Source organism: Aspergillus fijiensis (genome assembly GCF_003184825.1).
Source record: "Aspergillus fijiensis CBS 313.89 unplaced genomic scaffold BO72scaffold_21, whole genome shotgun sequence".
NCBI classification, from domain to species: domain Eukaryota; kingdom Fungi; phylum Ascomycota; class Eurotiomycetes; order Eurotiales; family Aspergillaceae; genus Aspergillus; species Aspergillus fijiensis.
This window is the reverse complement of record NW_024468997.1, coordinates 214,342-237,588: the sequence shown is the minus strand read 5'-3', so window position 1 is coordinate 237,588 and position 23,247 is coordinate 214,342. Positions and strand designations below refer to the sequence as shown.

General features: G+C 54.2%; 7 protein-coding genes across 7 annotated transcripts; 3 read left to right on the top strand and 4 right to left on the bottom strand.

Annotated features, from left to right (window-relative positions):
- Positions 1–416: 416 nt before the first annotated feature.
- BO72DRAFT_377176 (putative kinesin family protein (KlpA)) lies at positions 417–3,376 on the bottom strand (the record flags this gene model as incomplete). The annotated part of the gene is made up of 6 exons (XM_040941246.1): positions 417–593; positions 653–2,217; positions 2,277–2,408; positions 2,781–3,104; positions 3,161–3,305; positions 3,359–3,376. 6 exons carry the CDS (start codon positions 3,374–3,376, stop codon positions 417–419), a joined length of 2,361 nt encoding a protein of 786 aa, XP_040801648.1.
- Positions 3,377–4,176: 800 nt separating this feature from the next.
- On the top strand, positions 4,177–6,953 carry BO72DRAFT_477233 (coronin). The gene is made up of 9 exons (XM_040947425.1): positions 4,177–4,348; positions 4,417–4,445; positions 4,504–4,563; positions 4,624–4,766; positions 4,822–4,870; positions 4,936–5,039; positions 5,115–5,576; positions 5,625–6,312; positions 6,382–6,953. Exons 1-9 carry the CDS (start codon positions 4,315–4,317, stop codon positions 6,619–6,621), a joined length of 1,809 nt encoding a protein of 602 aa, XP_040801647.1. The 5' UTR covers positions 4,177–4,314; the 3' UTR covers positions 6,622–6,953.
- Positions 6,954–7,121: 168 nt separating this feature from the next.
- Positions 7,122–11,177, bottom strand: BO72DRAFT_485843 (uncharacterized protein). Its single transcript, XM_040947911.1, has 6 exons — positions 10,895–11,177; positions 10,712–10,821; positions 10,290–10,648; positions 9,964–10,237; positions 8,817–9,906; positions 7,122–8,756 (listed from the first exon to the last, which is right to left on the bottom strand). Exons 1-6 carry the CDS (start codon positions 10,936–10,938, stop codon positions 7,568–7,570), a joined length of 3,066 nt encoding a protein of 1,021 aa, XP_040801646.1. The 5' UTR covers positions 10,939–11,177; the 3' UTR covers positions 7,122–7,567.
- Positions 11,178–13,236: 2,059 nt separating this feature from the next.
- nctA (negative cofactor 2 transcription regulator complex subunit BUR6) lies at positions 13,237–14,466 on the top strand. The gene is made up of 3 exons (XM_040938880.1): positions 13,237–13,334; positions 13,478–14,000; positions 14,083–14,466. Exons 2-3 carry the CDS (start codon positions 13,481–13,483, stop codon positions 14,340–14,342), a joined length of 780 nt encoding a protein of 259 aa, XP_040801645.1. The 5' UTR covers positions 13,237–13,334; positions 13,478–13,480; the 3' UTR covers positions 14,343–14,466.
- Positions 14,467–14,961: 495 nt separating this feature from the next.
- BO72DRAFT_485841 (uncharacterized protein) lies at positions 14,962–18,226 on the top strand. The gene is made up of 5 exons (XM_040947910.1): positions 14,962–15,067; positions 15,141–15,248; positions 15,303–15,982; positions 16,047–16,268; positions 16,322–18,226. The coding sequence occupies exons 1-5, from the start codon at positions 15,059–15,061 to the stop codon at positions 17,928–17,930; spliced, it is 2,628 nt and encodes an 875-aa protein (XP_040801644.1). The 5' UTR covers positions 14,962–15,058; the 3' UTR covers positions 17,931–18,226.
- A 506-nt stretch (positions 18,227–18,732) lies between these two features.
- Positions 18,733–20,618, bottom strand: BO72DRAFT_447785 (lysophosphatidic acid acyltransferase LOA1). The gene is made up of 3 exons (XM_040944636.1): positions 20,380–20,618; positions 20,082–20,322; positions 18,733–19,961 (listed from the first exon to the last, which is right to left on the bottom strand). The coding sequence occupies exons 1-3, from the start codon at positions 20,408–20,410 to the stop codon at positions 19,199–19,201; spliced, it is 1,035 nt and encodes a 344-aa protein (XP_040801643.1). The 5' UTR covers positions 20,411–20,618; the 3' UTR covers positions 18,733–19,198.
- A 313-nt stretch (positions 20,619–20,931) lies between these two features.
- BO72DRAFT_447784 (putative MFS transporter) lies at positions 20,932–23,211 on the bottom strand. The gene is made up of 3 exons (XM_040944635.1): positions 22,493–23,211; positions 22,101–22,347; positions 20,932–22,047 (listed from the first exon to the last, which is right to left on the bottom strand). Exons 1-3 carry the CDS (start codon positions 22,956–22,958, stop codon positions 21,030–21,032), a joined length of 1,731 nt encoding a protein of 576 aa, XP_040801642.1. The 5' UTR covers positions 22,959–23,211; the 3' UTR covers positions 20,932–21,029.
- Positions 23,212–23,247: the final 36 nt, after the last annotated feature.

Here is a 23,247-nt window from a genome sequence, read left to right as displayed (position 1 = left end):
TGTCTTTTGAAGGATAGTTCATAAGAAACTTGCAGAGCATGTAAAGACGATTGTAACATGTCTTAGTTCAGAGAGTTTCAGAAGCTGGATTGATCTCACCTTCTATAACAGCGAAACAAGAAGCAACCCAGCCCGAGCGGAGGCTTTGTGGGTGAATATATAATGGGTGCTGTAAGCCCGCCAAGGCCAAGCTACAGAACAACACATTGTACACAAACAAATAGTATATTCTCAGATCGATGAAAAGCAACAAGGCTGATATTGTCCATTACCCTATTCACAGAAGAAAGCATACTCCAAGACTCCGCTGCCAAGGCCTGGTTCATGAAGGCCAACATTCCACATTGTAAAAGCACAACAGACAAACAGAAAGGAACTCAAAAGGTATCATTCAATCCACAAAAGTTTCTCCGCAGTCAGCACTCGCGAATCCGCGCCTGCCGCTTCGCCGTCCCGATGTGCGTATTATGTACTTTGGTAGCGAATTTGAGGCTGGTCAAGGTCTCGGACAGGTGGGCTTGCAGCGGGCTGACCATGACGAACATCAGGGTCTTCGAGTTGCCGCCGAGGGAGAATTGGAGGAGGTAGGTTAACTGTTAGGTTGTTGTTAGCTGACTGATGCAACACCAAAAGAATCATCTGCGCGGCGTACCTTGCTGTTGCGGTAGGGAATATGTCCACCCTCCTTGCCCTGTCCCAGAGCAGCGATCACATCGCCCAAGCAGCTCAGACTGCGATTGATATTCTGTGTCTCGCGCAACCGCTCGCCAGTTGCACCACTGTGGCTGAGGCGCTCACTACCAGCGAGATCGACGAGGTTAAGGGTGCCCTCGCTGCGCTCCCCCGTAATATCGTTCTCACCGATGAGCTTGAGAATAAAGACCGAGTGAGACCGAGAAGACCTCTCGTTGGCTTTGGTTGCTGCAACGGAGCGGTTGGAGGCGGCCCTCTTGAGGATGGTCTCAACCATCTCAGGCGATTCTAGGCGGACAGTGGTAGCATCGGTTACGATGGTCTTGCCCCTCTGCATATCATGGCGGATTTCGAGCTTCTTTCTATCCAGGTCGTCGGGGTTGCCCAGCAAGTCGTTGAGGTTCTCGTTGTACACCTCCACGAAATTACCTTCCATCGTGTACCTCCAGCCTTTCTCCTCGAGGCCAGTGGCCGTCTCATAAATCTGGTGCACGGCCCGAGGAATCATACCGTCAAGAGATGACATGGTATGGGTTTTACCACTGCCGGTCTGGCCGTAGCAGAAGATGCACACATTGTATCCATCTAGAGCACTCTGCACCAGCTGGCTGATTTCATCGAAGACCTCCGCGTTCTGGGTAGACGGCCCGAATACACGATCGAATGAGAAGTTACTGTTCTTCCTTGAGATTGCTCCAAGGCTGCTCTTCTCCTCCGGGCCCAGCACTGCTATCTCTTTGCAATCCTCGGCGTCATCCGGAAACTGAATCTGAGCGACTTGATTGACAGGATCCGAGGGCAGCGAGGGGCGGACTCGGCAGAAGACTCGAATATTGCCTTTGAGCTCTTGTACCTGGTTGTGAAGTTTCCTTCTCAACGTCTCTTCCTTGCGGAGCTTTTCTTTTGTGGCATTCGTTTCAGCCAATGCGTCCATCATTTGTTGGTTTAGACGCTCAAAAGCCTGGGACTGCTCTTCGCGACCGGACTCCAAGAACTCGATGCGGGCTTTTAATGCACGCACGGATGACTCCATAGTTACAGTGTTGGTGCTGGCTGCATCCAGATTGTGCCTCAGGTCTCGGTTGGCCTTACGTTCACGCTCCAAATCAGCCTTCAGGGCGTGTATGTCGTGTTGCAGGGTGGCGACTTCTCGTTCCTTCTTCTCCAGCTCGGCATGCGTGCGCTGTGTGTCAAGTGCAGATTGCGAAGTGATCTGACTGAGTTCGCGCATCCGCGCAGCTCGTTCTTCCTCCATCTCGTCATCAAAGCGCCGCTTGAGTTCCTGAATTTCCTCTTGGTGCCGCGAGTGCATTGTCTCCATTTCTCTTCTGCCTTCCAATCGTACTGTCTCCAATTCCATACGTCGGCGGGCGTTGATGTCGTCGACGATCATTTCATGGTCTCTCTGTGCGTCTTTGAGTGCTTTCTCCGCACCAGCAAGTCGATTTTCCATCGAACCCATTTCGATACGCAGGGTAACATTTGTTTCTGTGAGTTCTTTTGACGATGCCTCTAGTTCACTCACTATTAATGGTTTTTAAATTAGCACGGAGAGCCACGATCAGCGCGCACTTCTCACTTACCTCTAGACTTGTATAAATCCACTGCATCTTTCAGCGCTGTGCTCGACTGTCCCTGTTGACTGACACGTTCTTCCATGCTTCGCACAAGGTCATACATTCGCCTTTCTCGGAGATCCAGGTCCCAATCGCCACCTATAGAATAGTTAAAAGACTTGATCATTGAATCTTTGGTAAGAAATTGTGGCAAACGGGATGGCTTTCGGGAAGAGCGAGTAATGGACAGAAGAGGGGTAGATGGGGCTGGTCTGACGGGAGTAGTGAAGGGAGATCTAGAAGACAGGGCATGATAACGCAATTGACTCATAGAAGCATGATGCGCAAGAGGGAGTTTAGAAGCCAAGGGATCAATGGGGCCAGGAACCAAAGCCAGTCTGTCCAACGGCGAGCATGGTGAGTCCTCACGCTGGGTCCATGGCCAGATCCGGGAAGTCTCATTGCTTGGTAGAGTCCTTGTGGCCTGGGGTACGGTAGCAGGGGATGAAAAGCAGTCAAACTCGCGCCTACCCTTACGTTTTCCAAGTATGGTACCCTCCGAGTCCTCTTGTTCACGAGAGCCCATTGCCGTGGCTGCGCGGGGGATGGCATTGGCCATTGGTCTCCGGGAATTGGTAACCGTGTGTGATCGTGACATACTCGTGTGCGGTCGTGCGGTGGGTCCGGCGGAAGACGAGACGGTCGATTTCGTTCTTGAGACAGTAGATGCGGAGCGGCCAAGGGTATTGGAGCTGTAAGTGTTCGCACGGCCGTGCGTCTTGACTGTGCTGCTGGCGATACGGGATGTTGAAGGCGCTGCAGCGGACTGGGTTGTGCTTCGTGGACGGCCCGGTTCTGATCTTGTTAGTGTCGAAACTCCTCCACCCCCGAACAAACCTCCAGAGACGTACGCGACAGGCCTGAAGTCTTACTTGTCACCGTGCCAGCGATAGTACCGGGTTGCACGAGCCCCGAGCGGGCGTTTGTTGAAGCCGGATTCATTTCCTTCAGGCCGACTGTTGGGATTCGAGTTCGTGACGACGTCTTCGACTGGATCTACTGTCGCGTTAGCCTGACTGTGTGGCCGACTGAATGCCACTTGCTATTACCATGTGATCGTTCTCCATACTGAGGGCAGGGAGCCACGAGCCCCTAACTGGTCAAGAGAATTCTTAGGACGGTTTTGACAGCGGACGAGGACAAAATCTGGCGCAAAGCAAGGTCGTACTCGAGACGCGTGGGATAAGCTAAGCAAGAAGAGCAATTCGCAATGGGTGGAGACAAGACTGAGACTGCAACATGCCAGGAGGAGCGGCGGGTGTGTGTAATTAAGGTGCAGGCTGGGCCGGCGTTCGGATGAAGAGGAGTTGAACCCGGCAGTAAACAGGCTATCCAAGGCCAGCCGGTGGTTTGTCTCTGTTGCAACTTGCCGTTTCTCCAGCGACGGGAGGGCGGTAAACAAATTCGGCTGACTCAGCTGCTGACTGGCGGGGGGAGAGAAGCCGCGCTAGGCCAGGTGAAGACTAGTGGTATTGATCTGATTGTCGTACTCGTATTTACTCGATTCTTACCATTTTCTAAGCTTCGTTGATCAATTCGATGGAGGGGGAGGCTTTGTACAACTTCATCTGACAAGTGTCTGTGTTCACAAAAGTCACAAAAGTCAATTGCTATTGTGAAAGCTTCAGTTGTTTACATCTCTGGTTACTCCATCAGACCCTTTCTCATTTGTTTCCTTGGGTGCTTGACTTAACTGGACCCGTCAATCTGCGACTATTTACTCCAGTTCTGGCCCGCCCGCGCGGGTTTCCACTTGTTCCCTTCTTTCTAGTCTACCACTACTGAACTCGGGCTAGTAGCCGCTGCGCCGCCGCTGCTGCTTTGCAGACCGACCAAACCAAGAACAAGAACAAGCTTGCCTGCCCCGTTCCACCATCCACTCTCACTCCTCCTCTGTTCCTCCCCATTGTCTCTTGTTCTCTTGCTTCTGTCATAGCCTTGCTTCCTTTTCCTTTCTACTTCTCCCCTTCATACTATTCTATTTGTCATTTGACACACCAGCGTCATGTCTGGTCGTTTCGTGCGTTCTTCTAAGTACCGTGAGTTTCCCCCCTACCCCCCTCCCTCCACTTTCCCCTCCGATTGCCCGCAATCTGACAGGTAGCAGGACACGTCTTCGGACGGCCGACAAGAAAGGTGCGCGACCTCCCTTCTGATCTATCGCAACCCGAATCGATCCTCACAACTTGAACAGGAGCAATGCTATGATAATCTTCGTGTTTCCAGAAATGCCTGGGATACCAACCTCGTCAAGGTCCGGCCGCTTTCATCGCCCCTAAGCCGCCTCCGCCGGATAATCTGACCATGCGACTAGGTTAACCCCAAGTATCTCTCTGTGAACTGGGAGGCTGGTGGTGGTGGTGCTTTTGCTGTCATCCCCTTGGAAGAGCGGGGCAAGCTGCCCGAGCGCATGCCTCTGTTCCGTGGTCACACTGCTGTTGTCTTGGACACCGACTGGTGAGCAATGGCCGGCATTCGCAGTTGAGGAGTAAGAGCGAGCTGACGTGGCTAGGAACCCTTTCAACGACGACCTCATCGCGTCTGGTTCCGACGACGGAAGGGTACAATAATCCGATCACGTTTGCGATACCCCATCGAACAAATAAACTAACAGGTCGCGTGATAGGTTCTGCTCTGGCGTGTACCTGAGGGATTCACCCTCTCCCCGGATGTTGATCCCGATGAGATTCAAGATGTGGCTCCTGTTGGCAAGCTTTCCGGTCACCCCAAGTGTGTCTCTCATTCAAGCATCCTCGTTGCGCTTTCCTTTATAGCGCTGGGCCAAACTCGCTAACGCTATCATAGAAAGATCGGACACGTTCTCTTCAACCCCGCGGCCGAGAACATCCTGGCCACGGCTTCGGGCGACTACACTGTGAAGATCTGGGATATCGAGGCCGGTGCCCCCAAATTGACCCTGAACTTGGGTGATATCGTGCAATCGCAGTCCTGGAGCGCAAACGGTTCCCTCCTGGTCACGACCTCCCGAGACAAGAAGCTTCGCATTTGGGATGTGCGTCAAGAGCGCCCCGCGCACGAGACACAAGGACACTCGGGAGCCAAGAACAGTCGCTCTGTCTGGCTGGGTGAACGCGACCGGATCGCGACAACCGGTTTTTCCAAAATGAGTGACCGCCAGCTGGCGCTGTGGGATATCCGCGCTCCTCGCGAACCTATCAACGGGTTCAAGACTCTCGACTCCATCTCTGGTGTCTGCATGCCATTCTGGGACGAAGGCACTCAGATGCTGTACCTGGCTGGCAGAGGGTGAGTGATCCTCCGTGATAGACTTGGGGCTTATCTAACCTGATACAGTGACGGTAACATCCGCTACTTCGAGCTGGAGAACGACAAGTTCGAATACCTTGCTGAGTACAAGTCCGCCGATCCCCAGCGCGGTATCGCCTTCATGCCCAAGCGCGGTGTGAACACCCATGAAAATGAAGTCATCCGTGCCTTCAAGACCGTCAATGACTCTTACATTGAGCCTGTCTCCTTCATCGTCCCCCGCCGTGCCGAGACCTTCCAGGACGACATCTACCCCCCAACCATTGGCCTCAAGCCTGCCATGGGCCCCGACGAGTGGTTTGCTGGCAAGGAGGCCATCCCGCCCAAGATCTCCATGGCCAACCTCTACGAGGGTGAGGGACTGAAGGAAGTGACTGGAGTGCAGGAGAAACCCACCTCTTCTTTGGATACTCCTGCTCCCGCCGCTCCCAAGGCCGAAGAGCCCGCCCCCGTCAAGAAGGAGGCCGAACCCGCCCCGGAGCCGACCCCTGTGGCCAGACCTAACGCCTCCATGAAGGACCAGGGTGCTTCCATGGCCGCCATGGTGAACAAATTCGCCGATCAAGAAGAAGAGGCTGAGCCCGAGGAGCCGTCCGCTTTCGACGAGGCCCCCAAGCCCGCCGCTCGCACTCCCGAAGCCGCCTCGCCCACCATCAAGGCCAGCCCATGGCACCAGAAGGAAGAGGAGGCCAAGACGCAACCCACTTCCTCCAAGGTACGAACAATTCCTAGTCTTCTTTGCTACCATCTCACAACCCCCGCAAAACTAACGCATAAACAACAGGCCTCCCCCGCCCAAACCCCCCGCGCCGCCACCCCCACCGTCGCAGCCCCAGCCCCAGCAACATCCACCCCCTCGCCCAGTATCTCCACCAGCGCCGCCAACGCCGCCGACGCCGTGCAACGGGAGATCGGCGCCATCAAGGAGCTCATCGCCGAGCAAACCAAGACTATCGCCTCCCAGGCTCAGCAGATGCAGAGCCTGACCGCGGAGATCGAATCCCTCAAGGCTAAGCTGGGCTAAGCCTTTCCCTTTCGCTCCATCTCGCCCCCCTTTCCCCATCTACATCACCCATAATCCCAAACCCAGCCAACCTACCTCCAATTAGGTACTGCATGTATCTATTATGACTCTCTTTTTCTTCTTAATCTCGGAGCACACTGCGTTTTCCCTCAAAACCAAACCCATCAACGGACAGGACCTCTGATGTATACTGTATTGTGTGCGTGTGTGTTCATGAAATGTAACTACTTTCTCTTTTCACCTCTCAAGCACTATCCCCCCTTTGCCGGCCCGACGGCCCCTTTTGCATAGTGATGTCTACATAACTTATAACTTGATAGAGTTGTGCATGGTTGTCTTGTTGCTAGTGTGCATATGCATGCTTTGCGTAGCTATCTTATACTCATGACAACTACATCTACGAATATCGGGGTATTCACGAATTGTAGTCATTATGCGACTCTTGATCGTGGAATCCATACTTATCGGTAGCAGCCGAATTTCATAGATGGCTATTTCATGTGAAGGTTGTGATTTTATTGTTCATGCTATTCCCATCTTCGCTTTCGCTTGCGTCTTCAAACTGTGCTATGGTGCCTTGGTTGGAAACGACACAAGGAGATGAAAGTATCTCTCGCCACTGGCTGCGGGTGATTCATCTACTCCGATTGTGAGGGGGCGATGCTGCCTTTTGACCATATGAGTCTCAGAGGATGGGGACGGAAAAAGGGAAGATTCAATAATCAAGCTCAGATGGATGTCCGCTCTATATGCTCTTTGTCAATGGGAAGAATATGGAGGATGTGAGAGGATGATAGGTGGTATGATATGCAGAGGGTGGAAGGGGCGTGGGAGGGAATGAGATGAATCTGGAGATTGTGACGGAAAGTCAATCAATGAAAAGAGATGCGCTGTCTCTTTGTTCGACCGTAGTCATGATAAAGCAGTCAAGCAGGGAGGTGGACAACTACCACCGGCCTGCTTCTCTCTCCTTCTCCACCCGGGCGGCACGAGCATCGTCCGTCTCCTCATCCTCATACTTGTAACTGAGACGGCGGCCACCACTCAACCCGCGACCGTCCCGCTTCCGCGACGACGAGGATTTGCCGCCATCCCTGTCTGCGTGCATGGCCTCGCGACGCTGCTGCTCCTTGAGCATGCGCTCGCGGTTCCGGGCTTCGCGCTCCAGGGTGTGCGGGTCTTTCTCGGGCTCGCCCGATTTGGCGGCGGCCGAGGCCGTGGTCGCCTTCTCGCGCAGGCGGTCGCCACCCTCGTCGTCACGACCACGTTTGTCCCTTCGGGAGGAGTGGTGGCGAGAGGAGTATTCACTGCCAGCAGGGGATCCGGAGCGGTCGCGGCGGGAGCGCTTCCTGTCGCGATCTCGATCACGGTCACGATCACGGTCACGGTCACGATCACGGTCACGGTCACGATCACGGTCCCTGTCCCGATCCCGGTCACGGCGGTCTCGATCACGGTCTCGGTCACGGTCCCGATCACGATCACGATCTCTATCTCTGTCGCGTTCACGGTAGCGATCCCGATCCCGGTCGCGGTCACGGGTACGATCGCGGTCCCGGTCCCAGTCGCGGTCTCGGTCACGGCGCTTGGAGTCACGGTCCCGATCGCGCTCGTCGTCGTAGCGGTTGGAGCGGTCTCTACTAGCCCGATAGCTGTCGCCCGTCTTGCTGCGGCTGTTGTCTTCAGGGATGGCCGAGAGCCGATCGGCGGTGGTAGTGGCGGCGGTATCATCCCCATTGCGGTTGGGGCTGCGACTCCAGCTGCGGTGGCGACGGGAGCGATGCGATCGTCGACCATTGCGCCTGTCCCGGTCCCTATCGCGACGGCCGTGGGCAGTCGAACGGCGAGAATCGCGCGAAGGAGAGCGGGTGCGATGGCCGTCGTCTGCACCGGACGCCTCGTCGTACTTGTCGTCGCGACGGGGTCGTCTGGGTCGCTCGCGGCGTCGCTCGGGATCGTCTCCGGGCATGTCCACGCTGGTGGAGCGTTGCCGATACGAGCGACGACCGTCCTGTTGGGAAGGAGGCTGGGGCGATCGTGACCGGCTCTTGGCTCTGGATGTCGACCTCGGTCGTGACCGTGAGCGGGAGGTTGATCGTGGTCGCTGATCGTCCTGAGTCGGCGTAGCGCTTGCGCTGGGAGAAGGACGATTAGTTAAGAGTTGAGCTAAGCGGGTTGAGAGTTTCGTTTCTCACCTATGAGGGGTCGCTCCGAAGGGCTGCGCAGATGAAGCCCCAGATCGTGCCCCAGGAAGCTGGAAATTACGCTGTCGGAGAACGCTGGTGTTGGGCAGACCCTCTCGCATGGCTCGAGGCGCGGCAGGTGCGCCTTCCACGCCTTGACCGCGAGGCTCGGGATACATTGCGCTGACACCAGCTCCCATGAAGGAAGCTCCTCCTCGTCCTCCACCAGAGAAGGCGCCACGCATGAACCCTCCGCCTCTTCCAAAGCCACCTCCCATCGGTCCTGGCACTGGCACTGGCATTCCCATGGGGAAGTTCGACATCGCCTGCATGGCATTGACTTGGTCTAGACTATCAATGGTGGGGATGCCCTGAAGCTGAGTCTCCTCCTGTGCCGAAGTCTCCTGTGCAGCAGCAGCAGCAGTAGCATCTGAATCAGTGGGATTCGATTCACCATTTTCAGCATTTCCCTCGGTGTCTGTGCCATCATTGGGCACATTATTGTCATGTGTGTCGACCACTTCACCGTTAGGCGCTGATTCGTTGACCTCCTGAGCGTCTCCTTGAGCGAACTCCCCAGACATATCAGCAGCGCCATCCTGCGACTGAGCGGCCGCCATGTCCGGGTTCATATTAGAGGCATTATGGTTAGGGAACGCTGGGTAGTTAGCATTAGGGGGATAAGCGGCCTGCATATGTCCACCAGCAAGACCGCCGCGGCCACGACCACTAGGGAAATATCCACCACGACCGCGACCCCGAAAATTGCCTCTGCCATACCCCGAGCCATACGACCCGTTTTGATAATCTTGGCTAGGGAATTGTTGCTGCTGCATTTGAGCAAGGTTGGGTTGAGACATATTATATCCACCGAAGCCAGAGGGGCCCCCGTATTGCGGACCCATACCATTTGCGAAAGCATTTGGATTGAATTTATCTTGGCCTCCATTCCACATATTGTTCTGTGAGCCGTCCCATCCCCCATACATCCCCTGACCCGCGTCGAAACTCATTCCCATGTTCATACCATTCATGTTCATCCCGTAGCCCCCAAACATACCCTGATTCGCGGCCATCGGGTCCATCGCCATTCCAGGCATTCCTGAAGTAGCATGTCAGTAAAGGAATGGCAGACAGAGATGACAGGGCGGAGACTGACCCATGGGAAAATTGAACATGCCATTGTTCATATACTGGCTCATCGGATTGAAGCTTCCGGCGTTCCAGCCCATGTTGGGAAACATGCCGGCGCCCGCGCTAAAGCCCATACCGTTGGGAGCCACTGACCCCGGCTCGCCGCCCTGAGAGATATCTTCCTCGTTGGCCTGAGCGGATTGGTTCTCATCGGTCGGACCATCCTCCCGAGCTCCGTCTTGGGCGGTCTCATCTGAGTGATCCGGTAAAGGCGCTGAAGAATTCTCGTCATTTTCGCCCTGCAAGAATATCGTGTTAGCGAGGCAAACTATACTTGTTTCGGAGGCCTACCAGAGCAGAAGCCTCAGCAGGTTCGCTGCTGATGGCGTTGTCCGCATTGGGCTCTGGATCGTTAGATCCAGTAGTGGGCTCTTCAGTGACATTATCAACAGGAGCAGTGCCAGATGCCGGACCGTCCTCTGCGGGCTGATCCCCAGCACCAGTCGCTGCAGCCGGAAGTTCCTGTTGAGCTGGAGTCGCATCCGCGGGCGTCGCCGGCGTCGCCGACTGTCTTTCCTTCTCGCGCTTCTTTTCCTCGGTGCGAAGGAAGGCCTTGAGGGTAGTTCGAAGGGCTTTGTTCGGTTTGCATAGATCAGAAGAGAGGGGCGTATGCGCGCAGACGGGGCATGTTTCGGGGAGAGACACTTGGCCTGATCATTGCGGATTAGTTGAGACGACTGGGAAAGAATCAAACTGGAAGAGGTCGCGCGTACAGTTCTCGCAAATGGCTTGATCGCAGCACGGAAGGCGGAAAGCGTTCACAGCCAGTTTATTGCAAATGGCGCATCGCAGCTTGAACGGAATCTCATCCTGCGTCAATGAGCTGCCCGGCGCAGGGAGGGCTGATCAGTCATCACGGTAAACAATATAGCGAAGACACAAAAGATCTAGCCTACCTGGCGATATCCATCAGGCCCGAAGGCTGGTCTGCGACAGCCATCGCGAAGATCACCACCGGCTCTTTTCTGGAGGGTAGTGGAAAGCGAAGAGATCAATCAATGGGGACGAGAGACGTCCGGGCGACTGATGTTAGGAGAAAAGAGAGGTGGAAGCCAGAATGGCGAAGATAAACCACATGCTCAGTGCGCCATCAACGGGAGACAAGGGCCATGCCTGCTGGCGTCACCACAAGTGAAGTAATGTTGTGATTTGGGGAAGATTAGCTCAGGTGGTGAATAGCGATCGCTATGGGATCACGCATTTGCCTGCCGGGACCAAATTTGGAGGGTCGGACAGCGGGCCGGAGCGGAAGAATAATACTTCCTCCCCGGTCCCGGTCTCGGTTTCATAACTGAGTCTCAGCTCGCTCTCTATCAACCACTTGAAACACCCACCACCTGCAGAGGAGGATAAGTCACCTCGTTTGACTCAACTTTAACTCTATGTATTCTTCTCGAATCCAACAGCAACATTCGCAAAGCAAACCAAATTGAACAGGTACTCTATGGGTCAAGAAGCTTACAGTCCCCAACCCCTTAGTACTCTTGATTAATCTTATTTGACTATCAGTATGTACATGTACAACCTAAATATCGCTCAGAACGTGTTGTTTTTGTCGATCGCACGCGTCTGATATATCTACAAGTACTGTATTAAGACATGTCATGTTGGTAACGATTGATTTACACCGCCCGGCGTTTACGGCGTAATCAGTGTTATAAGGTTCGCTACATTGATCCCATGTACGGCAAGGCTCACGACAGAGCAGCAGCATCATGAAGGATGAGATATTGGTTGCAAGTGAGTAAGCACTAGGCTATGCGCACCTGGCAGCCGGAATTGTCCTCCCTTCCGGTGACTTCCAATCTACCTATGAAGGATCGCAAGGTGTTCATCAACCCGCATGCATCCCAAGTTCTCATTCCATTGACACGCAAAACACTAGGCAAGGCAACAGGGGCAGGCACCACAAAACAATTAAGCAGCACATGGTCAGATTAGATCAAGTTAATTTTATGCCGTCAGTGACTGAGGATGGCTAGAACAAACTGGCCAACGAGAGATCCCCCCAACAATGGCGATACCCACAAGTTGCGGTTTCTGCCTGATTGTCGGGTTTCTCGCGCCCCTCTGGAGTCTCAAGAGCTCTTTGTATCATCATCAAGTGCCGTGGGTAGTAATGGTGGTGCCTTATTTGAAGGCAGGAAAGGGAAGGGGGGGGTGAAGGGTATTACCCCATGATCAATCATGATCACGAAGGGGAAGTAAATAAACACAGAACACCGCAAAGACTATGAAACTATGGCTCAGCTCTTCCATGCAAGAGTTGAGTTGAAATGTATCAAATCACCTGTATGACTCCCCTCCCCCCGAAAAAAAAGGGGATAGGCTGTGTAAGGTAGACAGGCGTCGGAAGCAGGGATGAATTTGCATCATCGACCTCGCTGACTCGACGGAATGAATCACGCGCGGTAAAGGTAAATGCAGTCAAGATCCAATCAGTGGGTGAACCAGATGCCGGAGTTCTACGGGCGGGGTGGCAAGGAGGAAATGGTTCGTTCGCTGGGGAGTGGGAGGCTGCGGCTGTGGTGACTGGGTGGTTGTAGTCATCGTCATCAAGCCTGCAGAAGTTGAGGTGAGGTGAAAGAAAGGGAAAGAGGGTGGGTGTGGTGGATGAATGAGTGATAGGGCTATCTTTTTTTCCAACTGACCAGTTGAACCCAGGTTGAAGGAAGTGGGAGAGTTGAAAATTACTCGGAGTGCTCGAGAACTGGCTGCCAAAAGAAAAAAGCGAAAAAGGAACAAGGAAAAAGAAAAACGAAAACGAAAAAAGAAAAAGAAAAAGTAAGTAAGGACGAAAATAGGCAAAATCAGGCCTAGCGTTGCAGGTGTAACGGAGGCGCAGGGTTAAAAAGGGCGGCCGCTGCTCCCCGGAAGGAAAGACACCCGGACCTTCTCTTGTCTGGCTGCTTGTAGCTGCTGTAGCTGCTGTAGCCACCTCGCCGCTGCTCTTGGGCACACGCACTTTGCTGGCTCTTGGCACTACTTTACACGATCTGACACTACTTTACACCACTGTTACCGTATTGCCCACCTCCCAAAACACAACACAAGGGACAAAAGCTCGGGCCATCCGCTGCGCGCGATCTACAAAAACATCCCCTTCCTATCCTCTTCATTGTTCGACAATTCTTGATTATTATTATTATTATAGTAATAATACTCATCATCAAGAAAAACACATCGAGTTCTTGACTGTCTCTCTTTGATATGATCATCACTCAAAGGTTTCATGTCTTTCTAAACCCAGACTGAACCTTCTCAATATTCTATTGATTCTTCACTTCTTGTGACCCTCGAACACGATTTCCACCAAGTTTACTACTGGCGGTAAAGGTACGAGAAGAACCAGTTCCCCATATTTATTCTATACTAGTCTGTTTTTTTCTTGCTTCTAGGCGCGCACGCGCAATATTTTGTCATTGTCCTTGTTCACAAAAAAATAAGTAATAATAAAAAACCCCGTTTAATCCCCACAGGCGATGACCGAACAAGACAATTCCTACCGACCACGATCCCCTGATTTTTCCACCTTCCAATCCCCCATCTCCCCTTCCGTCAACCACTCCGTCTACCCGTTTGGGAATCCGCTCGCCCATCGCGCTTCCTACGACGCCTCACCTTTCTTCACCCCGCAGTATCAACAACAACCCCCGGCCCCGCCAAGCAGGGTTCCCCAGCAATACAATCAATATAATCTCTATCCCTTCGCCGACGCGACACATCTACACCCGGATATGGCTCGCCGTTCGACGCGTATCGCCCACCAGGCCGCCGAGGTCGCGCCGCAGCCCATATCCAAATACATCGACCCGGTGGTCTCGGAGGAAGAGGAGCCTGTCCGACCTCCTTCTCCTTCTCCTCCCCCACCTGCTCCTGTTGTTGCTCCCGTGGCGGTCCCCGTCGAGGTCAAGACCAAATTCCCCGTTGCGCGCATAAAGCGTATTATGCAGGCCGATGAAGATGTCGGCAAAGTCGCGCAGGTCACGCCAATTGCTGTCTGTACGTACAATTCATCCTCCGTACTTCTCGCGCTTGTTGTGAAATTTGTACTGATCTTTTGTTTTTCTTTCTCTTCCCACAGCGAAAGCCCTCGAGTTGTTTATGATCTCTCTCGTCACCAAAGCCGCCAAGGAAGCCAAGGATCGCAACTCCAAACGCGTCACTGCCTCGCACCTCAAACAAGCCGTGGCCAAGGACGAGGTACTTGACTTTCTGGCAGATATCATTGCGAAGGTGCCCGACCAACCGCCGAGTCGGAAACACGAAGATGATGGCAGTGATCAGAATGAACAACCGAAACGAAAGAGAGGTGGCCGTCGACCTAAAGATGACAGCGATTGAGTTATGTTGGGCAACGGTTCTCAGGCGCATTTTCATCTGATGATTGATTCTGTATTCTTTTTTCTTTTTTGTTTTTTTCGCTTTCTATATTAGTGGACTATCTGCTGGGCTCTTCTCTAGACCGGAATGGAGAACGGGCGCAAACTATACTCTCTAGGCGTTGCGGTGGTGGGCATGGGTGGGCTTGCATCTCTCGCGATATGAACAGGTACTTTATTCTTTTGGCTCTCTTTCTGTACTCGCTTCCTTAGGTGGGGATTAGGGATTTCGCTCTTGTCCTTTTTCTACGTCCTGGTTGATGTGACAATCTCAGTGAGTGTGACGGAATCTCTTTGTACTGTAGAATAGGTACTCGTTGGTTGCAGGTGCTGAGCGTCGACTGGAACTGGCACTCGAAATGCGACGAAGAAGAATACTTACTAAGGTACACACTGCACTGCACTTGATAAGGTTTCCTTGGAACGTCGCAATGGAAACACGACTAAACCCGTTCGGGTGGCATCCGGGTCCGCATCAGACTAACCCCTTTTAGGTGCATGTTTGGGCCTGAGTTCCAGCCCCAGGCACTCGCTCAACTTAGTACTGCTGCTGCTGCTGCTCTTGCCTTCTTCCTGCACATCGTTAACCTTCCCCCCCTCCGACTCTCCATCCCCTCCCCCTCCTCCACGCTCACTGATCATGTTTGAGACATAGTATCATGCTGGTTCTTCAGAATCATGGACTTTGTATGTTTGACTCTTTCCTCGTATTCCAGACCCTCGTCATTTCCGTCAAAGCAAACAAACTGATATAACGCAGTGGTCTCGTATTATCGGGGGCTCCCGCTCGCTCTCTACTAAGAGCTTTCGGGCAACTACTCCCACAGAGCGATTGACCTCGTTCAAGCGAACGTGTAATACTCTACAGGTATACCATTGTCCTTGGTGGGAGCAGCTCGCGATCCCACGCTGATCTTTCTAGCAAATATGGCGCTCCAGTAATTCTCCCTCCGGCGAACAGTCCGCGACAGTCAACGCGCGCAACTGCATTGATCGGCTGATTTCCGTCCTGAGCGACGAGTCCCGTGGCCCAGCCCCTCATCCATGCCTCGCATACGCCTCCTCCTCGCAGATCTTCGTCACCGTCACCAAACTCGCCCTCTCCTCCTACGACGATGGCATGCTCCGCTCTGCGACCGTGTTCTTCAACACTCTGATCGATTCTGAGGTCGACGGGGTGGTCGATAACCGTCTCTTCGCGCGGGCGCTGGTGGATCTTGTCCGGCGGGCGGACAAGCATTCAGAAGATGTGGAAGGGAGACTCGTCGAGCTTCTATTCGGGGTGGCCAACAACATCCGCCTGCAACCCAATATCCTTCCGGCGTGGTTCGCTCCCCGTTCCGACGAGCAGGTACGGGAACAGCAGAGTAGCAACGGGGCGGAGTTTGCCGGTGCCATGAGAAAGGATGACTTTCCGCTGTTCTACCTGCTGGTGGAATATGTGCACCACGCGGGCCGCGCTGGCGATTTCGCTCGCACCGGTCTACTTTACCTGATCGAGACGGCGTCGAGGTCGAAGAATCTCGAGCGATGGCTGATTGAGAGCGATCTGGCGACGTTGATGGCAACCGGTCTGGGCGCGCTGTACAGCCAATTGGGAAGGTGCGTGTGCAATCATGGATGGGTGTTTCAGGTCTGCCAGGCCTAACTAACCATGCCGATTTAGCTTGACGTTCCCTGAGAACACAGATGAGAACATTCCGCATATCGTCGCTCTTTCGGACCATGCCAATCAAGAAACGGCTCTTCCCCCGCTGCTCGGCCCGTCGATGGACTCGTTTATGTCGTATCTACTGTTTTGGCAGGACACGATCGACCACTGCAAGTCGGCCGAAGTGAACGGGTCACTGTTGGATCATTTCCAGGTACTGTTCCTGGAACAGCTGCTGTAAGTCATTGTCTACCCAAGGTGACTTGTTGTTATACTAAGTATGCCCCCAGGTACCCATCGTTGCTCGAATCTTCAGACGTCGAGGGCGGTTCGACGGCCGCGGTACTTACCTATCTCTATCGGATTCTAGAGTCGGTGAATCAAGAAGACCTTGTACACCGGATTCTCCATTTCCTTCTTGCCTCCCCTTCGGACTCAGAGCCCGTCACCATCGACATGTCTGCCAGTCGACGGAAGTCACTAGATGTGTTGGCTGCGTTTTCCGAAGAAGCCGCGAGACCTTCACCATCCTTATTCAACCTCCGAGACCTGACTTTGCTTGGACTTCAGTCGGCTAATCGTCAGACCACTTTGGCGACACTGCGTCTCATGACTGTCGTGCTACAGAGACATCACTCTTTTGCACGGTCGTTGGTCCGGACCGTCCCAGGTCAATATGCCAAGCAGCGGACCGTGGGCGCTCTGAACGTCGAGCTTCAAGGACTGCTGGGCATGGCTACGTCAATAGTCGACGACCCGACATTAAATGATTCTTATGACAACTACCTGAAGGATGGGCTAGCGATCCTAGAATCCCGCCTTTGTATGGCCCTTTCGGAGGACAACCCAGAAGACCACCTTCCTCTCGAACTTCGACAGGATGACCCTATCGTGCACGAGCTGCTCCACCGCCTGGGAAACTTCTTCACCAATAGTGTAGTTGTGAACCTAGCACTTACAGAGGTCTTGGGGAGTATCGCTGCATCACATTTGATATCTCTTGATGGATGGCTTCTAGTAGATCCGGCGAAATATGTCTACACAGCCGAAGAAACGGGCGCATCCAATCTTCTCGACCAAATCAAGCATGCTTACGAGGAACCAACGTGGGATCAAGCCGACACGCCGGCTCTCAAGTCGACCCTTCAGAAGCTCGTGCAAAAAATCCAAACCTGGCGTCAGGAGATTCCCGATTTCGATATCCTTGTCGCCGCGCGCCGGGACCTACTCCATCAGGACGATGAGCCGGCCCAAACCCCCAACCGCTCACAAGGGGGCTCCCAACCGCCCACCCACTCTCCCTCACAACGACCGATCCCGCGCGTTGAATCTGAACACGGCTCACCAACGCCCCGAGGCAGGCCCTCTAGTCGACCCTTCGATCGAGCCACCGCCAGCCCCTCCCCAACTCGGAATAGCTCCAGGGACTTTTTCTCCGCCCAAGACCTTCCCTTCCGACCCCCACGAGAAACCTCTGTCGCACGGAAGAATGCCGCCGACGAACTCCGTCGACGGCTCGAGCAGCCATTCGCAGTGAACCCTTTTACCCCAGGTGAAACCATCACCACTGTCACCACCGACAACCTAACTGGACCCACTCCAACTGAGTCCACCTCGGCTGAGGGTGGGAGTTCCGACACCGCTCAGACCCTGGCCCCAACTCCGGCATCCGAAGGTGTTCCTACGCCTGATGAACCCCCCACGAATTCAGCCGTCCTCGACGAAGAGGATGACCAGCAGGAAGCAACCTTGGGCCATGTGCTGACCAACGTGATCTTATTATATGAGTTTCTCCTCGAGGTCTCAGCCATCGTCCAAGCACGCGGAACCTTGTTTGAGGAGGCCGGATACCCGGGTCTGGGGATTGCTCCAGCAGCGGCTCCCCTCGAGATAGAATAGTCCTCAGCCACCAGTTCGGAGAATTGGGGAGGCAACCGGTTCACAAATCTGGGCAGGTCCTGTGTGAACGAGATCAATAACGGTGACAAGGGTTATATGTATTTTCTATCTACGGCTCGATGTTCTGGTCCGAAGAGTCCTAGTTATGTATTTACTTTCGTCGTATCTGTCTTAGTATATCATGGTTAGGGCTAGGATATATCAACCGAGGGGATCGAATGGATGTACAGTATTGCCATGTCTATATCAAGAGTGTTTCATCACTCTTTTTCTCACTATTTCCAAGCATTAGAGCCGTTTCGAAGCTTATTGCGCCTGAGTTCAGGCCTCAGGTGCGTGTTGTCCATTTCCTTACACATACACATACTAAGTCCCCATTCCCAAATATATAGTAAGCGTCGCGCACGTCACTAGGAGTTGCTAGATTGTCGTCCGTAATTGAGCACCTCCAATAAGCCAGGGTTCTATATACTGGCTTGCTGGCTTTCTGTTGACAGCTCTTCTCAATGCTAGTGAGCTCTTCATAGGTATCTAGAGACGGTTCCTAATGGGGCCGGGGGCGGGGGCGGTCCACCTTCTAGCAAACCTACTCATAATTGACCGTCATCATCTTCATCATCGCAGCAGATATCTCCGAGCTGCATCGCAAGTACCTTCGCCTTGGAGCAGAGAGTTGTACATACATATTGCCATATACAACGATACCTGTGTTGCGACGCCATGGATAGACACCGCTTGAACGATGACCCGCCTGTATTATATACCTCCAGAGAGACCATACGTACATCCAGCACCTGACCCCGAACATCCCTACCTCCCTACCGTCTTACCTAGCTTCCTACCTGCTTACCTCTCTGCCGTAGCAAGGCCTAGCCATAGCAATGACCATAGCTCCGGGTAAGAAGCAAGAACCCCCGCAATCCCCGAATCCATAGGTTGAGGCGTAAGAACAATCGGTCCACCGCCACCACTGGACACAGACACCCGCATGCGTACGCTCACGCGTTCCCATTAGCTGGAGACCGTCCACTCCCACCCTACACACCATTCAGGACCCCACGAATCTCATTCCACATACAGACTTACTGACAATCCCTCGAATCTGAGACTGCACTAGCATGACCGAGGAAGAAGAAGGAAGAAGAAGAAGAAGGGGAATACATTCCACGAGGCTCCACTATCAGGAGAATACCGGGTTCATTTCATACACAACATGGGCTTTGGACCAGCACGTGAGAAAGGGAAGGAAGACAAAGGCCAGGCTAACCCTACCAGACCCACCTGCCCCGCGTCCACACACGGACGAAATCCACCTTCTCCTTCACGCTCAGCCCGACCCTCTTGACGCGGGCTAACCGCGCCAGCGAGTCCGCGACGTGGTCGAGGAGCGCCGCGTCGGAGACGCCCGTCGCCTCCGGGGAGGACGAGGCGCTGCGGGTCGAGGCGTCCAGCGTGTCCAGGTAGTTGGTGTCGTAGTTTCTGCGGGTCGACGAGCCGGTCGATGCTGCGGCGGTGGTTGAGGCTGAGGTTGAGGTGGTAGGCGTCACGCCGCCGGCGATGCGGACGCGGATGCAGTGCGTGGGTTTGCTCAGCAGGTTCCACAGGAAACTGAGGTAGCTGCCGGGCAGCGGGGTGACCACGTCGACGGGGGTGTAGCGGAGACTGATGGGGTAGATCTTGGTGGTGGGCGGGGTGGTGAGCAGCGCCGGGCTGAGGGGCAGGATGGCGCGGCCGTTGGTGGTCGTGCACTCTGGGAAGGTGACGAGGGCGCGGCCGGGGTACTTGCGGAGGAGGGCGTCGAGGGTGGTGAGCTTATGGGCCGGGGGTGCGGCGGGCCGCGGGGCGCTGAAGGCGCGCAGGATCGCTTGGAAGAGCGAGATCTGTTCGACTTCCGAGGTGTTGGGGTAGCAGGCTGTGAAGATGGGGTCGAAGATCGCGGCCAGGTAGAGCGGGTCGATCGGGGAGGTGAAGGACGAGGCGATGATGGATCGCGGGCCGGGGAGGCGGGTCTGGTCTTGTCTGTGCAGGGATCTAGAGGCAGTTAGACTTGAGGGATTGATGTTCGTGCGGGATGTTGTTGTAGGCTGGAGGAGGTTCTGGCAGATGGGCTGATTCTGAAAGACATCACCCACCCGCCCACTTCGCACTCACCCTTTTCGCACACCGTCCACCTGCAGATCAATCCACCAGATACTAGGGATCCCCAGAATGCACCAGAGGGAGGCCTTCTTGCCCAGCGATCCGATCGGGAGCCATTGTAGCACCAGGAAGTAACTCAGACAGGCGAACACAAAGAGCGGCAGTCGGATCCAGAACAGCACAATGCGGACGGGGATCTGGAGGTAGCTGATGGGCTGAGGGGGGATGGGGAGGAAGGGTGCAATGCCCGAGCCTGGTGAAAGTCAATTTCTGAGCCCGGCAGATACCGGGACAGGTACGGAATGCTGACCTCGATCTCGGAATTGGGTGAATTTCTCCATGGTTCGGTAGGAATGGTCGTGTGATGGTGGTGGTGGAGGAGAGTGGTGGGTTATGGGGGAGGTTGTGTGATCGCCAATTTGGCCATGTGCTAGCACATTACCAGCAGTTTGCCTTTAGTAATAAGCAGGATCCAAGCTAGGTCTGAACCTCGAGTGAGAAAGGAAGAGAGAGGGTCGAGGAGCAAAGCTTGTTGAGCTCAACTGTTGAAGTTGGAGTTGGTGATTCTCACATGTCCACAACAATGTTCAGGTCACAATCCCACTAGCCTCCTTTGGGATGAGGCCGGCCATGACGGACTAAAAGCCGAGGCTCAGCCACATTTCCCTTTTGGGAGTGCTGCACATTGCAACTCGTTCATTGTTTATCACGGTATAGCTATAAGACCACGGCATAATTGTCTGTCATTGATGGAAAAACTATACCGTGTTTTTTTTCCTAGGCTAGAGCCCCACTGGCACGTGGTTGACATGACTGCCGGACATGACGTTCAGCAGCATCATCGCCATATCTCAAGCATACATGGTTAACAATCTGTATCTATATTCAAACCCATTTATACAACATTTAACATTTTATACAAGAAGGATAATAATACGAGTCGCTCAAAAAATTCGCCTCTCATGAACGAGGCAAGCGGAACATATAAACCGCCACTCCCACCATCATGAATGCCGTGGCAGTCATCATCCACGCCAGGCCAATCCACCGCCCTCCCAGCTCCAGCCCAATCTGAAACACGGTCGTGATCGACAGACTGGCAATCACGTTGCCCATCGACTGCAGGACCTCGATGATCGTGAACAGCCGCGCCGTCTCCTCCCGCTTCACCAGCGTCGTGATCAACGAGCGCGTCAGGAAGACGAACCCGGACCCGGAGGTCTGCAGCAGCAGACTCGGGATAAGCATGTACACGTGGCTCGAGAGCCCGATCCCCAGGGTCCCGACTGCCAAGAACACGATGCTGATGCGCATCAGGGTCAGATCCTTCTGCGTGGGCTTCATGGACTTGAGCAGGCGTCGCGAGATGGCCGGGAGGACGAAGAGGAATAGCGGGATGGTCAGGGCCGGCTTGAAGGACATGAGGAAGTTGGCTTCCGCCAGAGTCCACTTGAACCGGGTGGAAATGTACTGCACCAGAAACCAGGACGAGCCGCGGCTGAGTCGGTAGACGAGGAACGCCGTCAGGAGGAGCATAATCTGGCGGTTTTGTACGATGAAGGCGTAAGGAGCGAAATAGGCCTGGACCCGACGTTTTACTGCGGCGAAGAAGGTCCGTCTGGTTGCGGTAGCGGTGGCTGCACCGCTCTTCTCATCGACGTGCGACTCCCCCGGACCAGAGTCCTCGTCATCACTGGACACCTCCTGCTCCTGCTCTTTGCTCGGGACGGATTTATATTCGGAGTGGCTGGAGAAGATCTGTCCGAGTTCCAGATTATTCGACTTCTTCGACCCACGCCCTGGGGAGGCGCCCATGGTCTCCGGCAACGACAAGGCGAAGAACATCCCAATAATAGCGAGAGCCCATCCCAGCAACAAGGGCAGCCACGGATCGAGGGCCATCAGCCACGAGCTGGCCGCGCTGGACGCGAAATCAGCCCCCATGCCCGCCACCCCAAACTTGAAGAAAATCGCCGCTCTAACGAACTAATCAGCTAGAAAAACAGCTAAAAAAAATCGCAACAAACATACCGTTCCTCTTCAGTCGACACATCCGACATCATCGTCCAGATAATCGCAAACGCGACGACAGGTCCCCCGCCCAGCAGCCAGGCCAACGACGACGCCCACACGGTTCGCAGGGGGAACGTATCCGGGAACCACATGACAGCCAGCTGCATGAGGCAATTGAGAACGAAGCCGGGGATGCTCAAACAGATTGTGGATTTCCGTCCGAATCGGTCCGCCATCAGACCATAGGGGATTGCCAAGATAGCACCTGCGGGTAGAACATGAGCAAGACGATTCACACGCGCGCCAACAACCGCACCCATTTCGCAACCAGATGAGAGGTGCCAACGACAAGAATATGAAATAACAAAGGGAGGACGAGTCAGGGTCATCAGGCAGGTATGGAAACATACTCAAAGTCCCGTCGAAAAACTCCATGTACCCCTTGACGGCGGCCAGATCCTGCTGGACCTCCTTGATCTTGCACAGATCCTCGTCGACCTGCCCGTTGGCGCCGATTTGCGTTGGGTCGTACTGCGCATAATACTCGCGGCAGGCGATCGACTCGAAGATGCGGGTGACGGGCCCGTTGGACATGCAGATGCCGACCTCGACGGCGAGGATCATGGCGAACAATGTCACCATGAGGCGAAAGCGGATCTTCTTGTTGACCAATTTGACATCCTCCTCCTCATCCTCCTCTTCCTCGTGGTGGTGGTGGTGGTGCGAGTCGTCACTCTCATCCCCATCGTCATTGTGCTTGTGGGCTGCATTGGTCCGGTGAACGTTGGAATCGGAGGCGACGCCGACAACAGCAGCAGCAGCCGACAGAAACGGGGCATCCTCGCGGTCGAGGGATTCTTTGAACTGGGTCGACATGGCTTTCTCTCAGCTCCTATGGGACCATGGCCCGTCCGGATCGGATAGAGAGAAGGGGGAGGACAGCGGCGTGTGGTGAAAGGACAAAAGGGCTTTTGTATATATACGAAGGAAGAGGAAACAATTTTACATGTGGACAAAATTTCAAAATCTATCCATCTAATCACGCAAATACTCAAATCGAGCCATTTTTTGGGGGGGAATTGGGAAGAGGAGAAGGGGGGAGGGACATTCAAGAGGACAGAGAGAGGGGGGAAAGGGAGGGAGGGGGTGGGGAGGGAAGGCAGAC